This window comes from Balearica regulorum, chromosome 3 (assembly GCF_011004875.1).
Source record: "Balearica regulorum gibbericeps isolate bBalReg1 chromosome 3, bBalReg1.pri, whole genome shotgun sequence".
NCBI lineage: Eukaryota > Metazoa > Chordata > Aves > Gruiformes > Gruidae > Balearica > Balearica regulorum.
This window is the reverse complement of record NC_046186.1, coordinates 58329840-58348341: the sequence shown is the minus strand read 5'-3', so window position 1 is coordinate 58348341 and position 18502 is coordinate 58329840. Positions and strand designations below refer to the sequence as shown.

Sequence of the window (18502 nt, the reverse complement as noted above, 5' to 3'; positions counted from 1 at the left end):
AATATGCTGTATGATACTCATACTGCATGCTTCCTTTCATCCAGCTCTTTGGAAACACTGAAACACACAAAGAGTTATTAACACCTTGTACATTGAGAGAAACTAGTTTAAAAGCCAAAAGTATGGAAATCTAAAGTTGGGGTGGATAAAAACAATCTACCACCTTTATTAGTGCTTTGTTTATTGTAGTCCTTGCAGAGGCAAAGGAGGCAGGTTGTGCCACAGAACCACACTCGGAAGCTGATGGGCTTCTTTCAAGACACAGTGTGAGAAGGTAAAGAGGGTTTGTACTAAATCCTGTGTGCAGGAAATGAATTCCTAGATTCTCTTGCAAGAGAGATATCCAGTATTTTTGCATGGAAGATATTAAGGATTGCTGTCTGAGCAGAACATGGTTCGTGTCTGGGAGTGGATTAGAATTACACATTACAAACCATAAGGAAATACTGGTTTTGGACAACCTCTGTCTCCCAACTCTTTGTTAAAATTGAGTGTGATTGTAAATACATATCTCTTAAACAAATGGAAACAAATACAAGAATACTGCAGTCTTAAACCCACAATAATTAGAGAAACTAGGCAAAAGCAACCAGTTAACCAAAGCCAAAGAGACATATGGGAAAAACAGGAAAGCACAGAGTTGTAGAGTTAAAGTATCCTAAATAAAGTTAACTCTACCCACCTCTAACATTTGTGTTATCTTACATTCCCTAGCCTTTGGGGTTTATTATTATTATTATTATTTTATTTTGTCTTATACTTTAAATAATGAATTTTTTAAATTTTTTTGTCCTGTGTTTGTACATCACTTGGCAGACAAAGCCTTGGCTGATGACTGATACTCGTAGGCAATATGCTTACACAAAGAAGAGGTGCCATTAATAAAAAAAAAGCATCTGGCTAATTTATTATTCATAAGAGGTGGGTATTTTGGGGGGAACAGAAGAGGAGCTTATTCTGTTCTGTATTTTTATTCTTCTAACAGTAAGAAACTTGAAAAGTATTATCACAGGTGCAAAACACTCTCTGTTCTCTGCATGCTGTGTGTGAATACTGGTAGGCATTTCCATCAGTCAGAAGGTCATTTCTTATAAGAAGCGTAAAAGTTTACTTACACTTCCAATAATAGAATATATTGGGTTTGTTATGGATTTTGTTCTGGTATTTTTTTTTTTGTTCAGGAAATGCCCAGACATTTATACTGAAGAGACAGGATGGCACCTCACTGACTGCGCCAAAGAATACCTTAGCACGGAGATGGAGAACCTGACAGATCTGTTATGTCCACCTTTGCTCTCAATAATCAGGGCTTCTCATGTCTCTCCTGGGCTTCCTGGCTGCCAAGCAGTGAAAAACCACCAAAGTTAAATGTTCCATCCTCTTTGAGTTCCCACCAGTCCGAAGATTAAGTGAGAGTTTCTTGGTTGACTACTACTAACATTTCTGCAGGCTTTTAATACTTCATACTAACCACCTGCCTGCTGAGACCTGCCACAGATCCTACACAGCATCATCTGTCTTTGGAAAACTGTTGTTTTCAATTACAGCTAGTGTTTCACATAAACTGCATGTGTGTCCTGAATCCCGTATCTTGTGTATTAATTAGCCAGTAAATAAATATTAAAGCTCTGTGCTTAAATATATATTACAGGAGCTTCTTTAGATTAGTTTTCTAAGGGGGCGGGGGGGGGAAGCTTCCAGTATCCTGCTGCTGGTCTGTTATTTTTCTCTCTTTCTATATAACTCCTTTCCTTCTCCTAGCTAATTTTTGAACCTGCTGGCAGATTTTAACCAAATCTAACAGAGGCATCTAGGTATTTAAATGGTACAAATTTAATGAAGAGAGCAAACAAGGAAGAGGAGAGACAGCCTATTACTATATCCACTGAGGGAAAACTTAAAATGTGTTTACAGTACTTTCTGTGGGCTGGCAGCACATGTACCTGGAGCAGGCACCCAGCAAAAACGGAGTTTGCAACTCAGCACAACCGGCATTTCTTGCCCAATCAGGCGCATAGTAAACGTGACAGGGTGCTACCACATTGTGTAAGCTCTTTTGTTTTGGGTGTTGGGTTTTTTTGGTTTGTTTTTTTTTTTTGGGGGGGGGGGGGGTGTTTGGTGTTGGCAAACTGATGTATTATCACAGAGGAGAAGTGAGGGTGGGGATGAATTGGGGAAGACCTGAGTGATATTCATGGAGGCCATTGAAGGGGAAAAGGAGAGTATTCTGGAAAAACAAGTTGGTTGGGCAGAGGACTGACACAGCAATAATGACTGTAGAGGATGCAAAATCACAGGAAATCAGGTCTTACGAATTACTCTACCCATGCAACAACTTCTTTTGTATTTTCTCATTTATCCTTTTTGGGTTCTGTACTTTGCACATTGTTTTTCAAGCTCTAAGATTATATTCTGAATAGTGGAACCATCCAACCCCCTCTTTTTAATTATCAGTATAAAACAAAACTTTCCCAACTTCATGGAGGGCTGATTATATGAACATATTTTGCTTCTCTAAGGACTGCAATGGAACATGAGAAAGTGAATATTTATTGCTTTTACTAACTATGGAGAACAAATTTTTTGATGAATATCGTCATTTTGCAAATTATCCCTGAGCAGACTGTTAATTAAATCTTTGTATTTGTTTATTTGTAGTAGTTTGTATGCACAGTTTTTAACCTCCTGCAGAATTTATTCATAACTGGTCAGTATGATTATTTCCTATTTTCTCTGTGCACTTTGATTAATCACCAAAATCAGATGGTATTATTTCTACTCCAAGAATGGATGACCTATGTGTTATAAACAGGAAATATGCCTTGTTTATTAATGAATTATACATGAATACCCACAATTTTTGATGCATCTTATGATAAAGGCAAAAAAGAGGCTTTAATAAAGGGCCATGATGCCTTCTACTAGCTGTGAATACTCCATAAATCTATTCTTTCTACTCTTCATGATTAATTCCCTTTCCTTGACTATTTGGATGAATAAAGTCTTCCTTGTACAAATGTTTGTGAATAAAATCACTGTGAGTGTGACTGAAATAAATCAGTAGATATAATCATAGAAAACAGGCAAATACCTTGTTACTTTGTGCACCTCCAATTCAAATAGAATGGGAGTTTAATTCTGATGGCTATTTATTTTAGACTAACTTAGGTTCCTAAAATTAGGAAGACCCACAAAGAGAGAGAATCAGAATTTTTCGCAGCCTAAGTTACACAGGAAGCCCAGACCTGCGCTGTTCATAAGCACACGGTGTGTACACAGTGTATTTGAAAAATGTACAGTGTGTATGATATTAATTTTCACAGAAGAAGCATTTCTTTCCTATTGTATGTATAGAACAAGAGATAAACAAGAGCTAGAGGGGTACTTTTTTTCCCAAAAAAATTTACCTATATTCTGAGAAACAACACTGGATGCAACAGAGTATACAAAAGGAGTCACTGTGAAAAAACTATGAATTACAGTTGTCATGAAATATATGCTCTATGAGACTCAAGAGCAATACTTGGAAGGAGAGCAATAAATTAGACTAAAAATGCTTTAAAATGCATAATTATCATGCATTAAGCTGAAAAAACAGGGGATAGAAATATCCACGCTCTTCAAAATGTCAAGTTGAACACCTTGCTGTGAGCCAGACTGCTTAATGTATGGGTGGCTTTCAGTTCTGAAATTCTAATGCATAAAGGACAGCATGACAGGATGTTATAACTTTATAAAGATAACATGAAAAGTGTAACATTTCATTAACATTAAATCATTTACTAACATTTCTGAAGAAATACATTTTTGAAGTCTGATACTTTTATCAAATGAACAGAAGTTAAAATGTCACATGCCTGCGACCACTGCTGTGCTCAATGTCTTAGTTAAGGATGCAAAGTCAAGGGTCTCTGTGCTCAAGAATCTCAAAGCAAGTCTGTTTATTTTTTATTACTAAAATAAATAAGCAAACCTTGCTAATCTGTGGAGTATTTTAAAACTGGGTTTCTTTTGTTCTTTTTCTCACTGATCCCAAATTCATGGAAAAATCTGGCAAAAAAAATATCCTTTTATGATGCACATTCTTGCCTCAAATTCATTTTTTTGGTCAATATAGTTGTCTAAAAAAGACAAAGTTTTATTCACTGTGGGTTAAGGGTAATTGTCCTTGCTGACTTTGCTGTTGAAAGGCTTAATTGTGGCACTATTTCTTGTGATGAGCGAAGCCTCACTTCATGAAAATCATCCCCAAAGATAGTAGAAGCAATTGGAATCAGACTCCACAACCAAGCGCATAAAGCACAGTCAAACTTTGAGATCCCTGCTTCTAAATATAGCACTGACTGAAGGGCTAAGGAAGTCCAGATAAGTCTCTCTTTTTTTTTGGTTTTTTTTGTTTTGTTTTGGTTATTTGTTTTTTGTTTGTTTCTCCCTAAGGATAGTTTGATAAAAATAATCAGTTTAATACAATGACCTTGCTTCCAAGACCTAGGTTACTGGAGATGATTTCGTTTGCATATGTAAATGTAATTATTTTCCTCTCTGAATGCTGATAGCTGCAGACCAGACCTCTATATGCAGAGTGAACAATGATTCAGGGGTTTAGGAAAGATTTCGAAACAGCTGTATATCCTAATTTGTCATACATATCCATAGAAAAATCTCCCTATAAATGCCCATATGATCAAGGCTTCTCCTGTGGAATTTGGTTACTCTTTTATTCACTAGCCAACGGAATATGAGGGGAAATAGGAGATGCTGAACGCCACCAAGATTTCAGGAAGTTGCAGAGTGTTGAGCCCCTTGGAGAAAAAGCTCAAGATTACTAGAAATATAGTTTTTAAAGTCAGAGGGGTGTACTAATGTGATATTTCATTTTCTGGAGAACAGGACAGAGATTTTCAGATGGTTTCACCAAAGATACTGTCCAGTGGCATTCTGTACTGAATTCAAAATAGTATACAATCTTGGCTTAACTACTTCGAGTGATGAGGGCTCCTCCAGTTCTTTAGGGAAGGTTAATTACTTCTGCTTTATGAATAAGCAATTTGAATGTATCTACCTAGAATTCGCAATCATTAGTTTTTACTGCGACTTCGCTTTCTCCTAGATTAAAAAAACCCCTCTGCTAGAAATTCTCTGGTTGTTATACAGATTGTTTCCATTTTCTATGAATAAACTGAATAGACTGAGTTTCCTATATTTCTTGCTATGTTTCACGTTTTACTCTCTTGTTGTTTGTTACCCTTTTAAAAATGTTGACAGCAAAACTTCATTCAGGAGACTAACAGCAGTTTACAAATGCAATACTCTATATCCATAGGTCATGTTTATACCCAGACCTACAGTATCTGAGACTTTCCTTAATCTCTCATGCCTCCAAATTCTTTCCAGCATCAATGCAATCCAAGATATTCTTTCATCTCACAGGAATACCTTTTATCTTTTTTTTTTTCCTAGAAGCATGACCTTGGATTTGGTATTGTTTGTATTTTTCAAATGAGCCTGCTTCACCAAGCCATCCAGATTAATCCATAAAGCTGACTTGACCCTGTCATTATTTATCAGTCGTGCTAGCCAAAACCCATTTTTTCAGTTGCTGGGAATTTTATTTGTTTGCTTATAATTTAGTTTCAGTCCTAATCAGATCCCAACTTGTGTGCAAATTAGACATGGAACTGGCAGGTCTGCTCCAGGGCACCAACCCCACAAATGACCCCTTATGGCTTTAAATAAAACTGACATTTTTGTCATACCACTGTTTGCAGTAAAACTGTCAGGAGCATAATTTTCTTGAGTGTCCACCTATTTTTTGTCCTTACAATTGTAAAAAATAGACATAGTTGCTTTATTAACTGCAGAGAGGGGATAACACCATTACGTTTTGTGAAATGATCTCTAAATACCAAAGTAAAAATTTGTACAACCTTTCAGCATGTAAAATAGGAAGCATTGTCCAAAACCAGAGCAGAAAGCTTGCACAAACACTTGTCTTTGGCTTTCTGTCTTGTCCCTCCTGTGTAACAGGTGAACTTCCCTGCAAACAAATTCATGGGCATCACTAGGCACTAACACTGCCCAGAGCCCATTGCCAGAACCACACAACGGAGTTAAAAATGAAAAGCTAATCTTAAGAGGTTGTTAGGAAACTTGAGGGATGAGGTGTTTCCAGGGGCTTGCAGGAGTGCTCAAGCACAGCCTGTGATGTTCAGACTCTGCATTAGGGAGGGAAGAGGGGGAACGGGCCACAAATGCTGCCTGCTGTTGGACCAGAGCAGGACACTGGCTTGTCTAGGGTCTGTCCAGAAAGGCAGTCTCCTCCCAACTGCTCACACAGAAAATTAAGTTTCCCAGACCGTGAGATATATGTGTATCCACCTGTCTGACAGACAGGCACACACCATAAGGGGGTTTGATTCACCCTGCGGCTTGCTAGCCTCCACTGCTCGTGTTTTCTAGGTTTTCTATGTGAGCAGCCAGTCTGTGTGTGCTGAAATGTGCCAACAATATTATGCAGTAGCAAGGTCTTGTGGTGTGCATATAGATTTTTTTTCCTGTTTTCTAAATTAGTGATTTCAAATCAGCAATTTCAGATGTTATTGTCAGTATGAAAATAATTATATGACTGACTGGAATAAATACTGTATATTAACCTTTAATTTACTCCTGGCATAATAGCTTTATCTACGATACATAAAAGCAACGCAGCTCTGACCGCTACGATGAGACAAATGTTCTGTCCTACCTTACCAGCTAGAATGTACATACAGAGAAACAAACTCTTTGGTTTCACCTTCACAATGACCAAATTATTTTCCTTTTCTCTTGGAAAGGTTTTCTCTTCCCAGAGTTAGAACTAAAGCAAAATCTGTCCAAGCATAGAGACTTAAGAATAGCATATATGTACTCTACATGCACTTCTGTGTATATCTTAGTCTGTATTTGGGATGTAGCACTGCACAGTATTTTAAATGATGTTGTGAATTACATGGTTCATAAGATTACCACAAAAATTGTCTGAGGGGGTTTGGTTCTAAAGGTGTCTTTTATTTTTTTTCTAACTAGACGGAAGCTTGTTAACTTAAAAGGAGATGCTGCATCTCACTGAATCCAGCTGTATAAATATTTTAACAACATCATAGATGTTTTCCCTAGTGCTGCAGCACACAGTGGTTTCAGCTTCTAGGCACATAAGTATAATTCTTATTTCAGCTGGGGGGGAGGTAAGAAAAAAGAAAGCGAACACGTTTAGTGGTGAAAGAAAGGTAGGTGAGGCTCGGTCCGGTAAGAAAGCAAATGATTCTTTAACAAGTGACCAGCTTGGTGGTTCAGCTAATTTTTTATTCCTTTGTTTAAGTCCTGCTGGGGTGGTTTTTGGGATTCAATGCTAAGGGGCATTAGTGGAATCTATTGTTATTAGTAGTATCTGCAAGTAAGCTTCGTCCAAAGTAATTTATACAATCAATTGTAATTCCTATTGGAAAGAATTTAGTCCAGACAGAGAATCTTGCTTTCAAAGCAAGAAATTGCTGCTAGGTGTTCTTAATTTCCAACAAGGTATTTAATCCACCCTTCATGTACAATTCAGAGTGTGCTTTAGAAAGAAGAAAGAGAAAACATTAAGATATTATCAACTTCTCTGTAAACCGTGGTAAAGAAACATGCTGCTCTAGTGTGCAGCATGAGAAAAATGCTTATTTTGAGACTGAATATTTTTACAGCCAAAGGTAAAGGGCTACTTGCAAGGCTGCTGTACAAGAAGAGAGAAATAACTTTTTACATGATAAATTTGCAGCTTCATAGAGGCAAATCCTTGCACCCATCTTTGCATAATGCGCAGTTTCCCATTCACTTGTTCCGGGAACGGTAACTGCACCACCCCATGCCACCATCCTTCCCTCTTCTGGGATAGTCAGAGGCTTCCACTGACTGAGCACAAGCTCCACACCCCCCTAAGAGGCCTCTCTGGCTGCGTTTTCTGCCTGTACAAATGAATGCATTTATGAAGTGGAACCTCTCTGATTTTCACTTCACTAATTTATATCAGCGATAAAACTATGCACAACTATAAAATCTGTGCTTTTCCATGGCTTTCAGAGGATTTAAGGTCACCCTGTTGTATTAAAACCTCACAGAACTGAAAACACATGGTTTTAACATTACAAATTATAGAATACATTGAAGACTCTCACCTTATATGACTGATATTGTTACACTTTATCAATAAGAACCTGGTCTCACCAGTGACAGAATAGTTCTTAAATATTAATAAAACACACTTTTCTCCTACTTTAACCCAGGTAAAGCAGAACTTTCTGATGCACTATTGCAACATTGGTCTTTTAATACCATATGACTTGTGATAAATTATTGACTACATTTTTCTAAATAATACATCCTTATCAGTTCAAAAAATTCAGTAAAGCATGGTAGGACCATCTGCCACTACTTCGAATCCTAAGTGTGTGGTCTGGAACAGTTAGATAACAGAACACTGCTAGCATTGAATTAAACATTTCTGGAGTAATGAACATAGTCTTATTGCAAAATACCTTAAGTTGCAGAAGACCAAATCCACACCACGAGCAGGGCAGCCTACACGCAGTCCTTGAGCTTGCTGGATTCTGAACTGGATAGCCTCATCTCTAGCCCTGATGCTGGCCACGTTCTGCTGTTCACCTGGATGAACCCCTGGACCTGACCCATTACCTCTTCTTGTCAAAGACTGCCAACAGGCCCTGTCGCTGCCACCGTGTGGACCCTGCTTGGAGCTGTGGGACTGCACCCAGGTCCCTGAGGGCACTGCCTGTACTGTGGTCACCCTCATCCCCTCAGCTCATCCCACCATACCAGAGCAGCCCTGCTTTTGCTACTCCCCCATCCAGCCTGTAGCAGATGACAGTTTGGACAGGCACTAGCTTGTCTATGGGAAAGCAAGGGGTTGACAGAAGACCTGAATATTTTCTGGTCTCATGTTTTGAAGGTATTCAGCTTTGCCTCGATGTCTGTTGCTTGCATTGTACATGAATATGTAAGACTAAAGTACAAGTTTCATACAACAAAACCTATTTACAGGGATACTGCAGTTTGCTACCATTACAGCTGTTTACAACATGTAGACTGTTTTTCAGACACCTCCTTCAACCAATTTTCCTACCCCCTGCTTCTCTTCACTCCTGAAAATGTGTTCTGCTCTGAAATTTCTTAACTAACTTGCTGGGACCAGATATACAAGTATACAGCTCATTTAGCAAAACGATCTTTACTCTCAACCTTTCCCCCTTTAATAATCAAGATAATTCTTCAGCTATGCTGATCAAAACAATATCCCTTTTCTTGTCTGCTGTGTTTTTGCCACTGAGGAGGGACTACTCCGAATCTAGGACAGTTTTCTCTATTTTAATCCTTTAATGTGTGGTGTTGTCACACAAGCAGAAGCCTGTGAGGCTCAGCCTGATGCCTTTCACTCATTTTACCTAAAGTGTGGCTGAACCAAACAGGATTCTTCAGTCTCAGATCTTCCTTTGCTATTAAAGTGTGCCTGCTTAGCCTGACAATATCTTAACAGATTCTTTATACTGTCTGTGATTCCTTTGAGGGACATTGCACAATACTCTTTGGCATGAGAAAAATGTTTTGCCCTTTTGGTCATTCCTGGCAGACTTCTCTGAGCTTTTCCAATATCCCTTCTTCTGTCTTTACAGGTCATTCTCCTCCCTATTGGAACACCCTACCTACCCAGCTAACCTTGTTTGTTCACGTACAGGAAACACTTTTTCCTGGGTGGACTGGCAGGTGTGAACGTGATCACTGGACTCACAGGGACGTCTTTTACATGTTTTAAGAAATTGTCTAGGTGCAGTGCTGAACGTCACTTTATGTGAGTTTCTCACTCTTTCCTAGATGGTTGTGCAAGTTTCAGCATGGCCAGTGTTGCCTTTTCTTTACAGATTTGCCATTTTATTCCTTCTGATCTTCATCAAAACCAATAAAGTGTTGCACACTGCAGTCTCTTGTGTTGCAGTTCAGGATCTACTTCACATTTTTCTTACTATCTTAGTGGTTATTTCCTAGCACTATGCCTTTGATATCTATTAGCAAGCTGTACAAACCCCTTATAATTCTTCTTTTTCAGTCTGAGAATATTCTGGTGTGGCATTGAAATTAAATATATGGATTTCTCTTTCCAGCTCCACAGCACTTGGTGCCACTGATGTTTGCAAACATCTATAAACCTTATCTTTCTCAGGAATTTCTTATCAAATTACTGCATTTGGCCACTGGCCTCAGAAGGTTTTCTTTTTCTAAAACACTAGCACTTGGTCACATGCCTTCAATATAACACTTCTCCTTTTCAGTGTGGCATCGGTCACATTGCAGCTGCCTCCACAAATCAGCTGGAATAACATTTTTTGCTTATCTAATAGCATAGTTGCAAAATGCAGCAGTAGAATAGATGTCACCTTTTGTAACAGATGAGATGTTTTGGGAGCATGTAATAATGAATATTCTATTGATATATTACAGATGCTATGGTGTGTTAATCTTGGCTAAGATAGAGTTCATTTTCTTCATAGTAGCTGGTACGGGGCTGTTTTGAATTTGTGCTGAAAACAGTGTTGATAACACAGGGATGTTTTTGTTACTGCAGAGCAGTGCTCACACAGAGTGAGCAGGCTGGGGGTACACAAGAAGCTGGGAGGGGACACAGCCGGGACAGCTGACCCCACCTGACCAAAGGGATATTCCATACCATATAATATCATGCTCAGCATATAAACTTGGGGGAAGAAGAAGGAAGAGGGAGACATTTGGAGTGAAGGCGTTTGTCTCCCCAAGTAACGGTTACAGGTGCTGGAGCCCTGCTTTCCTGGAGATGGCTGAACACCTGCCTGACCATGGGAAGTGAGGAATTAATTCCTTGCTTTGCTTTGCTTGTGTGCGTGGATTTTGCTTTACCTATTAAACTGTCTTAATCTCACATGAGATTTCTCACTTTTATTCTTCTGATTTTTCTCCCCAGTCCTGCCTGGGGGCAGTTAGTGAGTGGCTGCACGGGGCTTAGCTGCTGGCTGGGCTAAAACCACAACAGTCCTTTTTGGCACCCAATGTGGGGCTCGAGGGGTTTGAGATTACAATAGATTTGACTGGAAGGTGCGAGATCAAATTTATAGCTGTTACTGCTGTTTAGCTTTTAATTGACAGGCTCCTATGCTTGCCATGGGACTTGCTTGCCTTATTTTATATGAGTGTTCATTAGTGGCTGCTTTTTGCTTTCGCTGCTCGCTGTACTGCTGTACTGCTGATCATCTTGCTGTGCTGTGCCTGGGAACATTCTGATAACAGCAATGGTGATGCCTGGGCTGGCAGATGGCCAGGGCATCGCTGCCGTTTCTGTGCTGCTGTACTGGACAGGCTGGAAATCCAGTGTGAACTCAAGTCAAAGGGACTGTGACCTGCGGATGAGTCCACATGGGAGCAGAAGACCCCGAAGTGTCTGTGGCCATGGATAAGCCCACACCAGAGCGGGTACATCTTGAAGCATCTGTGGCTGTGATTAAGTCTGTGCCACAGGAGGTGTACCTCTGAAGGGATTGCGGCCCACGGATAAGTCCATGCTCGAGAAGGTACACCTTGAACATCAGTGGCTGTGTATGAGGTCATGCTGGAGCACCTCAAAGCGTGTGGCCATCGATAAGCCCATAACAGAGCAGGTACACCCCTGGAGGGACTGCACCCATAGGTAAAGCCATGTTGGAGCAGGTTTACTGCTGAAGGGACTGTGGCTGTGGGTAAGGGCACGCTGGAGCAGGTATACCTCTGAAGGCATTTTGGCCCATGGATAAGGCCACGCTGAAACAGGAGCACCTCAAAGCAACTGTGGCTGTGGGTAAGTCTATGCTGCAGCAGGTATGCCCCCTGGAGAGACTGTGGCTTGTAGATAATGCTCCACTTGGAGCAGGTACAACCTTGAGGGACTACAGTCTGTGGATAAGTCCGAGCCAGAGCAGGAGCAAGAGGAGGAGTTCATTACAATGTTAAACCTGATGGTCTGGTCCAATGGTACCAGAGGTGGAGATTGTAATGGAAATACTTTTAAATTGTTGTAACCCAGGATTTGAGTTGCATGTTATGGGAATTACTATAGTAGGGACCACCTAAACCAATGGAGGACAAGCCTTACAAGAAACAGTGCAAGTGCAGCAGTGACTTAACCTGATCCAGCCTTGGTGCCCAGTAACTTCATGCAACACACTACCTTTCCAGTACTAAGTGACAACCATAACAGATGGAGCCCAAAGTCATGGACTAAATGAACTCAGTGGACAGTTGTGGACATTTTAAAGATATTTTACAGGAGTGGTCCTTAGACTAAGGGAATGATATCTGTGTATTATATCAAAGGATGGGAAGGGGGGTGGTGCTTAAAGAGGTTGTATTGGATAGTGTGGGACCTGAGCATAACATAAATGGTATGGAATAAGGGGTACATGAAATATTCAAAAACTATAGCATCAGCATGCTACAAGTGTTATATGTGTTTCTGTGCATATAATGTGTTACAGTACATGGGTGTTACCTGTTCCTATAATTCATCCATAACTCTGATAGAGATTAACATAATACATATTGCTTTGGTAGGATAGAGAACATCAAACCAGAACAAAAAAAAAAAATAAAAAATCCCAAACTAAAAAGATTGAGTTCCTACAGGTGCAATAGGCAATGTTAGGAAAGCAAGGCATGGCTGTAAGCTGCTTATTGCTCTGTGATCTACATTTTTCTCTATTCTTTTATTCTGAACAAACTGTACTATGTTCTAAAAGCCTGGCCATCCCTGGGCATGTTTGACACTGCCTGAGAAGGAGCACAGCTGTTGATGCTGGACTCACACAGGCCTGCCGGGATAATCAGGATACAACAATCCTTGAAGACATGGCTAGTATTATTTGTCACTCTCTTTCCACCACTGGATAAGGAGTCAGTATTTTCCTTCTAATCATGCTGATCTTAATGATATCCATACTGGATGTTGCATGTCACTCTTGTTTTGGAGTCCCTTCAGATGTGGTTAAATTTATTTCTTTAAAATAATCCTTCCTGGAAATTGGTGTTACAGATCTCACAATGGATCTTGTCTCTGGTACTTCTCGAAAACTGTGTATTCTTTCAAAGTGACTGGTGTTGTGTAGCTTTATTAAGAAGAGAAAACTAAGGAGCAACATTAGAAAGATAGAATGGCTGTAATGAGTCAGACCAAAAATGCATCCTGCCTTGTGTTCTGTGTCTGTCAATGGCCAGAAGCAGGTGCCTTGGGAGATAGATAAGAAGGGGTAAATATAATGCCTTTAATTCCTGAAATACACTTGAAGCACAGGGGGTTATATGTGTTCAATAATCCTTACAGAATTTATTTTCCATAATAACAGTCTTTTAATTTTAAAGGTAATGAAAATTGGGAGAAATTATCTAGGGCTGTGATGGTGCTTGAAAAACTAACAAACAGATTTGTCAAACCCTGAAAAACTCTAACAGATTTAACACACGTGTTAGAAATTTCCTAGATACAGCCTTGTGGCAGCTGTAGGGATAAATAATTTGCTGAGAGACATTTCTAGTTTCAAAGTAAACAAAAAAAAAAAATTAAAAATGGTATCACTGTAGCCTTTATTGATGAAATCTATGTCACTCAACCTTTTACTTTCACATTTAAATCTGAGCTAACTGAATATTTCTATAAGAAAAGAAGAGACAAATAATCTCTGACTTCTTTTTCGGATGAGATAAATTGCTTCGGAAGAGAATTTTTTTTCTCTCTCGGTGCACAAGTCCATGGGACCTGATGAGATGCATCCGCAGGTCTTGAGGGAACTGGCAGATGAAGTGGCCAGGCCACTCTCCATCATATTTCAGAAGTCCTGGCAGTCCGGCAAAGTTCCCACTGACTGGAAGATGGGGAACATAACCCCCATTTTTAAGAAGGGAAAAAAGGAAGACCCAGGGAACTACAGGCCAGTCAGTCTCCCCTCTGTGCCTGGCAAGATTATGGAGCAGACCTTCCTGGAGACTGTGCTCAGGCACATGGAAAATAAGGAGATGACTGGTGACAGCCAACACAGCTTCACTAAGGGCAAATCGTGCCTGACAAATTTGGTGGCCTTCTGTGATGGGGTTACAGCGTTGGTGGACAAGGGAAGGGCAACTGATGTCATCTACCTGGACTTGTGCAAGGCATTTGACACTGTCCCACACACCATCCTTGTGTCTAAATTGGAGAGACATGGATTCGATGGGTGGACCACTTGGTGGATGAGGAATTAGCTGGATGGTCGCACTCAAAGAGTTGTGGTCAACGGCTCAATGTCCAAGTGGACAACGGTGATGAATGGCGTTCCTCAGGGGTTGGTACTGGGACCGGCACTGTTCAACATCTTTGTCGGTGACACAGACAGTGGGACCGAGGGCACCCTCAGCAGGTTTGGCAATGACACCAAGCTGTGTGGTGTGGTCGACACGCTGGAGGGAAGGGATGCCATCCAGAGGGACCTTGACAGGCTGGAGAGGTGGGCCCATGCAAACCGCATGAAGTTCAACAAGGCCAAGTGCAAGGTCCTGCACACGGGTCGGCGCAATCCCAACCACGACTATAGGCTGGGCGAGGAATGGATTGAAAGCAGCCCTGCGAAGGACTTGGGGGTATTGACTGATGAGAAGCTCAACATGAGCCGGCAGTGTGCGCTTGCAGCCCAGAAAGCCAACCGTGTCCTGGGCTGCATCAGGAGAGATTGAGAGAGTTGGGGTTGTTCAGCCTGGAGAAAAGGCAGCTCCAGGGAGATCTAATTGCAGCCTTCCAGTACCTGAAAGGGGCCTACAGGAAAGCTGGAGAGGGACTGTTTATCAGGGAGTGTAGTGACAGGACAAGGGGTAATGGGTTTAAGCTGAAGGAGGGTCGATTTAGATTGGCTGTTAGAAAGAAATTCTTCCCTGTGAGGGTGGTGAGGCACTGGAACATGTTGCCCAGAGAGGTTGTGGCTGCCCCCTCCCTGGAAGTGTTCAAGGCCAGGTTGGATGGGGCTTTGTGCAACATGGTCTAGTGGAGGGTGTCCCTGCCCATGGCAGGGGGTTGGAACTAGATGATCTTTAAGCTCCCTTCCAACCCAAACCATTCTATGATTCTATGATTCTATTCACTATGGAGGGAATATGGAGTGATTTACGTTTAGACTGTGCACTCGATGTCGGACGCAGATCAATTTTCCCTAAAAGACAGGTCATATGCAGTCTATTCTCTCCTGTGTGGCAGCAATCAAGTGTTTGCCAGCTGTTTGATATTTAGAAAGTTATGTCTAGCCACACTGTCTCACTGACTTCCTGATATGTCCTTTAAAAGAGGTAGTAATTAACTTTATCTTCATATTCTCATTTTTGTACCCTTATCCCCCAAATGGGCTACAAATGCATATTTAATTCTTGTTACCACCACTTTCCTGTTTATGCAAGGTTGCTTTGTTTTCCTGGAAGTAAGGATTATAGATAGTCTGAGTCTTTCCATGCTTCCTACTGCTCTGTTCCAATATGTTGCTTTCTTTTGCTATTAATCACCCTCTCTTCCTTGCTCTGAGTGCTAATAGATGGATCCGTTCTAGTTTGTTTCATGCATTGTGCACTACCTAATTACATTACAGGGCTTGTGCTTTATAAGTCTGAATTATTTCTTTATTTATAAGAGTTTTTTAAAAAATGGTAGAATTACAGGAAGAATTCTAGCCCTGCACACACAGACTGGTATCCTGTCTCTTCCTCCAAACCTCTTTCTTTCTTGCAATTGGTGTCTTTTCACCCAAATTTCAAGCATGCCTCTCATGTGCAACATTAACAAGATGCGTGTGCATACGCTTTGGACACTGGCCTAGATGTTGGGAAAAACAAGATGAGGAATCTTACATCTGTTTTTGAAATATATTTATTGGAGCTCCTAACATTAGACTGATGTCAAGATAGGCTTGATGAAGCTACCATAGCTGAATCACTACTTGCATTGGAATATGAAATCCCGAGGAGGGTGACAGCGCTACTTAGGTACAAACAATTCAATAGGGGCAGGGGAGCATTTCTGCTTGAACAACTGCTCTGCTTGTCATCATTACAAGAACTCCAGTTTGATTCTTGATTTTCACTGCTACAGACAAGTCAATTTATTTATTGTGTTTGATACAACAGACAGTTAAATGAAAAAAAGAAGCAGATATTCTCTGCTTATATGATTTCTAAATCAGTCAACAGGAGACATCCATAACACTGTACTGTACTTGAAAAGCTCAAAACCTTTCAGTGGCTCTATTTTGAGACAACTGAGGTCTGAATAAGAATATAAACATCAGTTATTGCTTTGCAGCAAGGGTTCACTGCTACCTGAGGACATGTTACTTCAAACACATGGAAAGCTGCAAACACATAAGATTAAGTGCTGTAATTTGAGGATAATTACATTTTGTATACATGGTTAAGAAAAAAGATGAACAGAAATCTGATGAAGTTCAACAAGGGGAAAAACAAAGTCCTGCACTCAGAGAAGAAGAACCCGAAGCACCAGTACAGGATGGAGGATGAACATGTGGAAGGCATCTTTGCAGAAAAGAACCCTAGGTCCTTCCATCAATGCACTCTCGTGGCAAAGGCGGCCAATGGTATCCTGGGCTGCATCAGGCAGAGCGCTGCCAGCAGGTTGAGGAAGGTGATCCCTCCCATCTACTCGGCACTGGTGGAGCCACCCCCAGAGTGCTGGGTCCAGTTTTGGGCTCCCCTGCACAAGACAGACATGGACATACTTCCACTACGATGATGAAGGGATTGGAACATCTATACTATGAGGAGAGACTGAGAGAGCTGGGACTGGTCAGCCTGGAGAATAGAAGGGTCAGGGGAGACTTATCACTGTGCACAAATACCTGAAGTGAAGGTGCAAAGAGGATGGAGGCAGGCTTTTTTCACTGGTGCCCAGCTACAGGACCAGAGGCAATGGGCACAAGTTGAAACACAGGAGGTTCCCTCTGAACATCAAGAAACACTTTTTACTGAGAAGCAGACTGAGCACTGGCATAGGCTGCCGAGAGAGTTTGTAGAGTTTCCACTCTTGGAGGTATTCAAACCCCATCTAGACATGGTCCTGGGCAATCTGCTATAGCTGATCCTACTCTGAACAGGGAGAGTGGACTAGATGACCTCCAGAGGTCCCTTCCAAACTGAGTTATTCTGTGATTCCGTCATTCAAACTTTTTCTACTTATGTACCTTATAGATAACACCCAAAGTGTGCTTATCCAAAGGATAACTATCTTTGAAATACAGTATGAGTGGAGATCAAGAGCAACATCAACATTGACGTCATGCCATCCTGCTATACCAATCTAGTGAACAGTCAAATATTCTCTCTTCCTTTAAAAAAAAAATAAATACTGGAAATAATATTTTTTTGTTTCAAAGTAGGTTATCTTACTATCTTAATTTACTACCCTAATTTACTATCTTATTTTTGTTTTCCATGCAATAATTCTCTAGTGAATTATACATAAACCAGCTTGGGGACAAAAGCTTGAACTGGGTCTTCCCCCTCAAGGGGAGTAAACCAACCTTTTGACTAAATAGTTAGATGCTTTTGTGTTCTCTTTTTGGCCTCATAAATCTTGGATACTTTGCTGTACTGCGGCCCAGCTTTGGTTTTCCCTTTTTTTTCCCCAGCTGTTCTGTGCCCCACTTACTTACTAGAGAAATTTTCCATGAAAGCAGCAGATTAGGATTTGAAACTGAAATGTGATGTCAAGACCTATAACTCAGATTTTACATCAACTGGGAAAATGCTGTAATTATTACACTATTTGTAAAAGATAAGGACTATCATCATTACCCAAACATCCTTTTCCAGCAGCTGACGTTTTAAAATGAATGAAGCATGGTCCATTGGGCATTTACCTAAATTCTGTACAGTTTAGCTTGAATAAACTGTGATGTTTAATGTTCAGCCTTGAATTAGAAACCAACATTCCCAGTGAATTTTTTTTTTTTTTACTTGCTATTATGTTGTTTTTTAAAAGCTTTTTCTTGCCCAGGTTAGAAGAAACACATTACTTTGGATTATAAAATAACTTAAAATATACTTTTTATAAATACTTTTTATATTGTTTTATATTGTTTGTTTAATTTTTACTTTTAAAATTGAAGGGTATAATATGAAAAATTATTTCAAAAGAAAAACCTGGAGATTTTCCTTTTGAAAGTGTAAAACTGGCCACTGTAAGATGTTCAGACTCGTTCTTTTTAAACTGACACATTTTTGTAAACAAAGTGATATATGAAAAATAGTAGTGTTGTAAATTTTGTCTCTTGCTCAAAAAGAAAAAAACATTGGGATGAAAGGATTTACTCAGTTTCAAATTTTTTCTTTCTTTTTTTTTAATTCTTTTTTCTTTTATTCATTTAAATATTAAAATATATCCCAGCAAGAG

General features: G+C 40.2%; 1 protein-coding gene across 3 annotated transcripts in view; it reads right to left on the bottom strand.

Annotated features, from left to right (window-relative positions):
- NKAIN2 (sodium/potassium transporting ATPase interacting 2) overlaps window positions 1-18502 on the bottom strand; it is a 561621-nt gene that overhangs the window by 161222 nt on the left and 381897 nt on the right. The window contains exon 4 of one of the 3 annotated variants that reach the window (XM_075748025.1): window positions 16106-16804. The exons of the other annotated variants lie outside the window; for them this stretch is intronic. Coding sequence (XP_075604140.1) covers window positions 16568-16804 — 237 coding nt within the window. The 3' untranslated portion in view covers window positions 16106-16567. Of the gene's footprint in view, window positions 1-16105; window positions 16805-18502 lie in introns of those variants that run through there. 3 annotated transcript variants of the gene reach the window in all.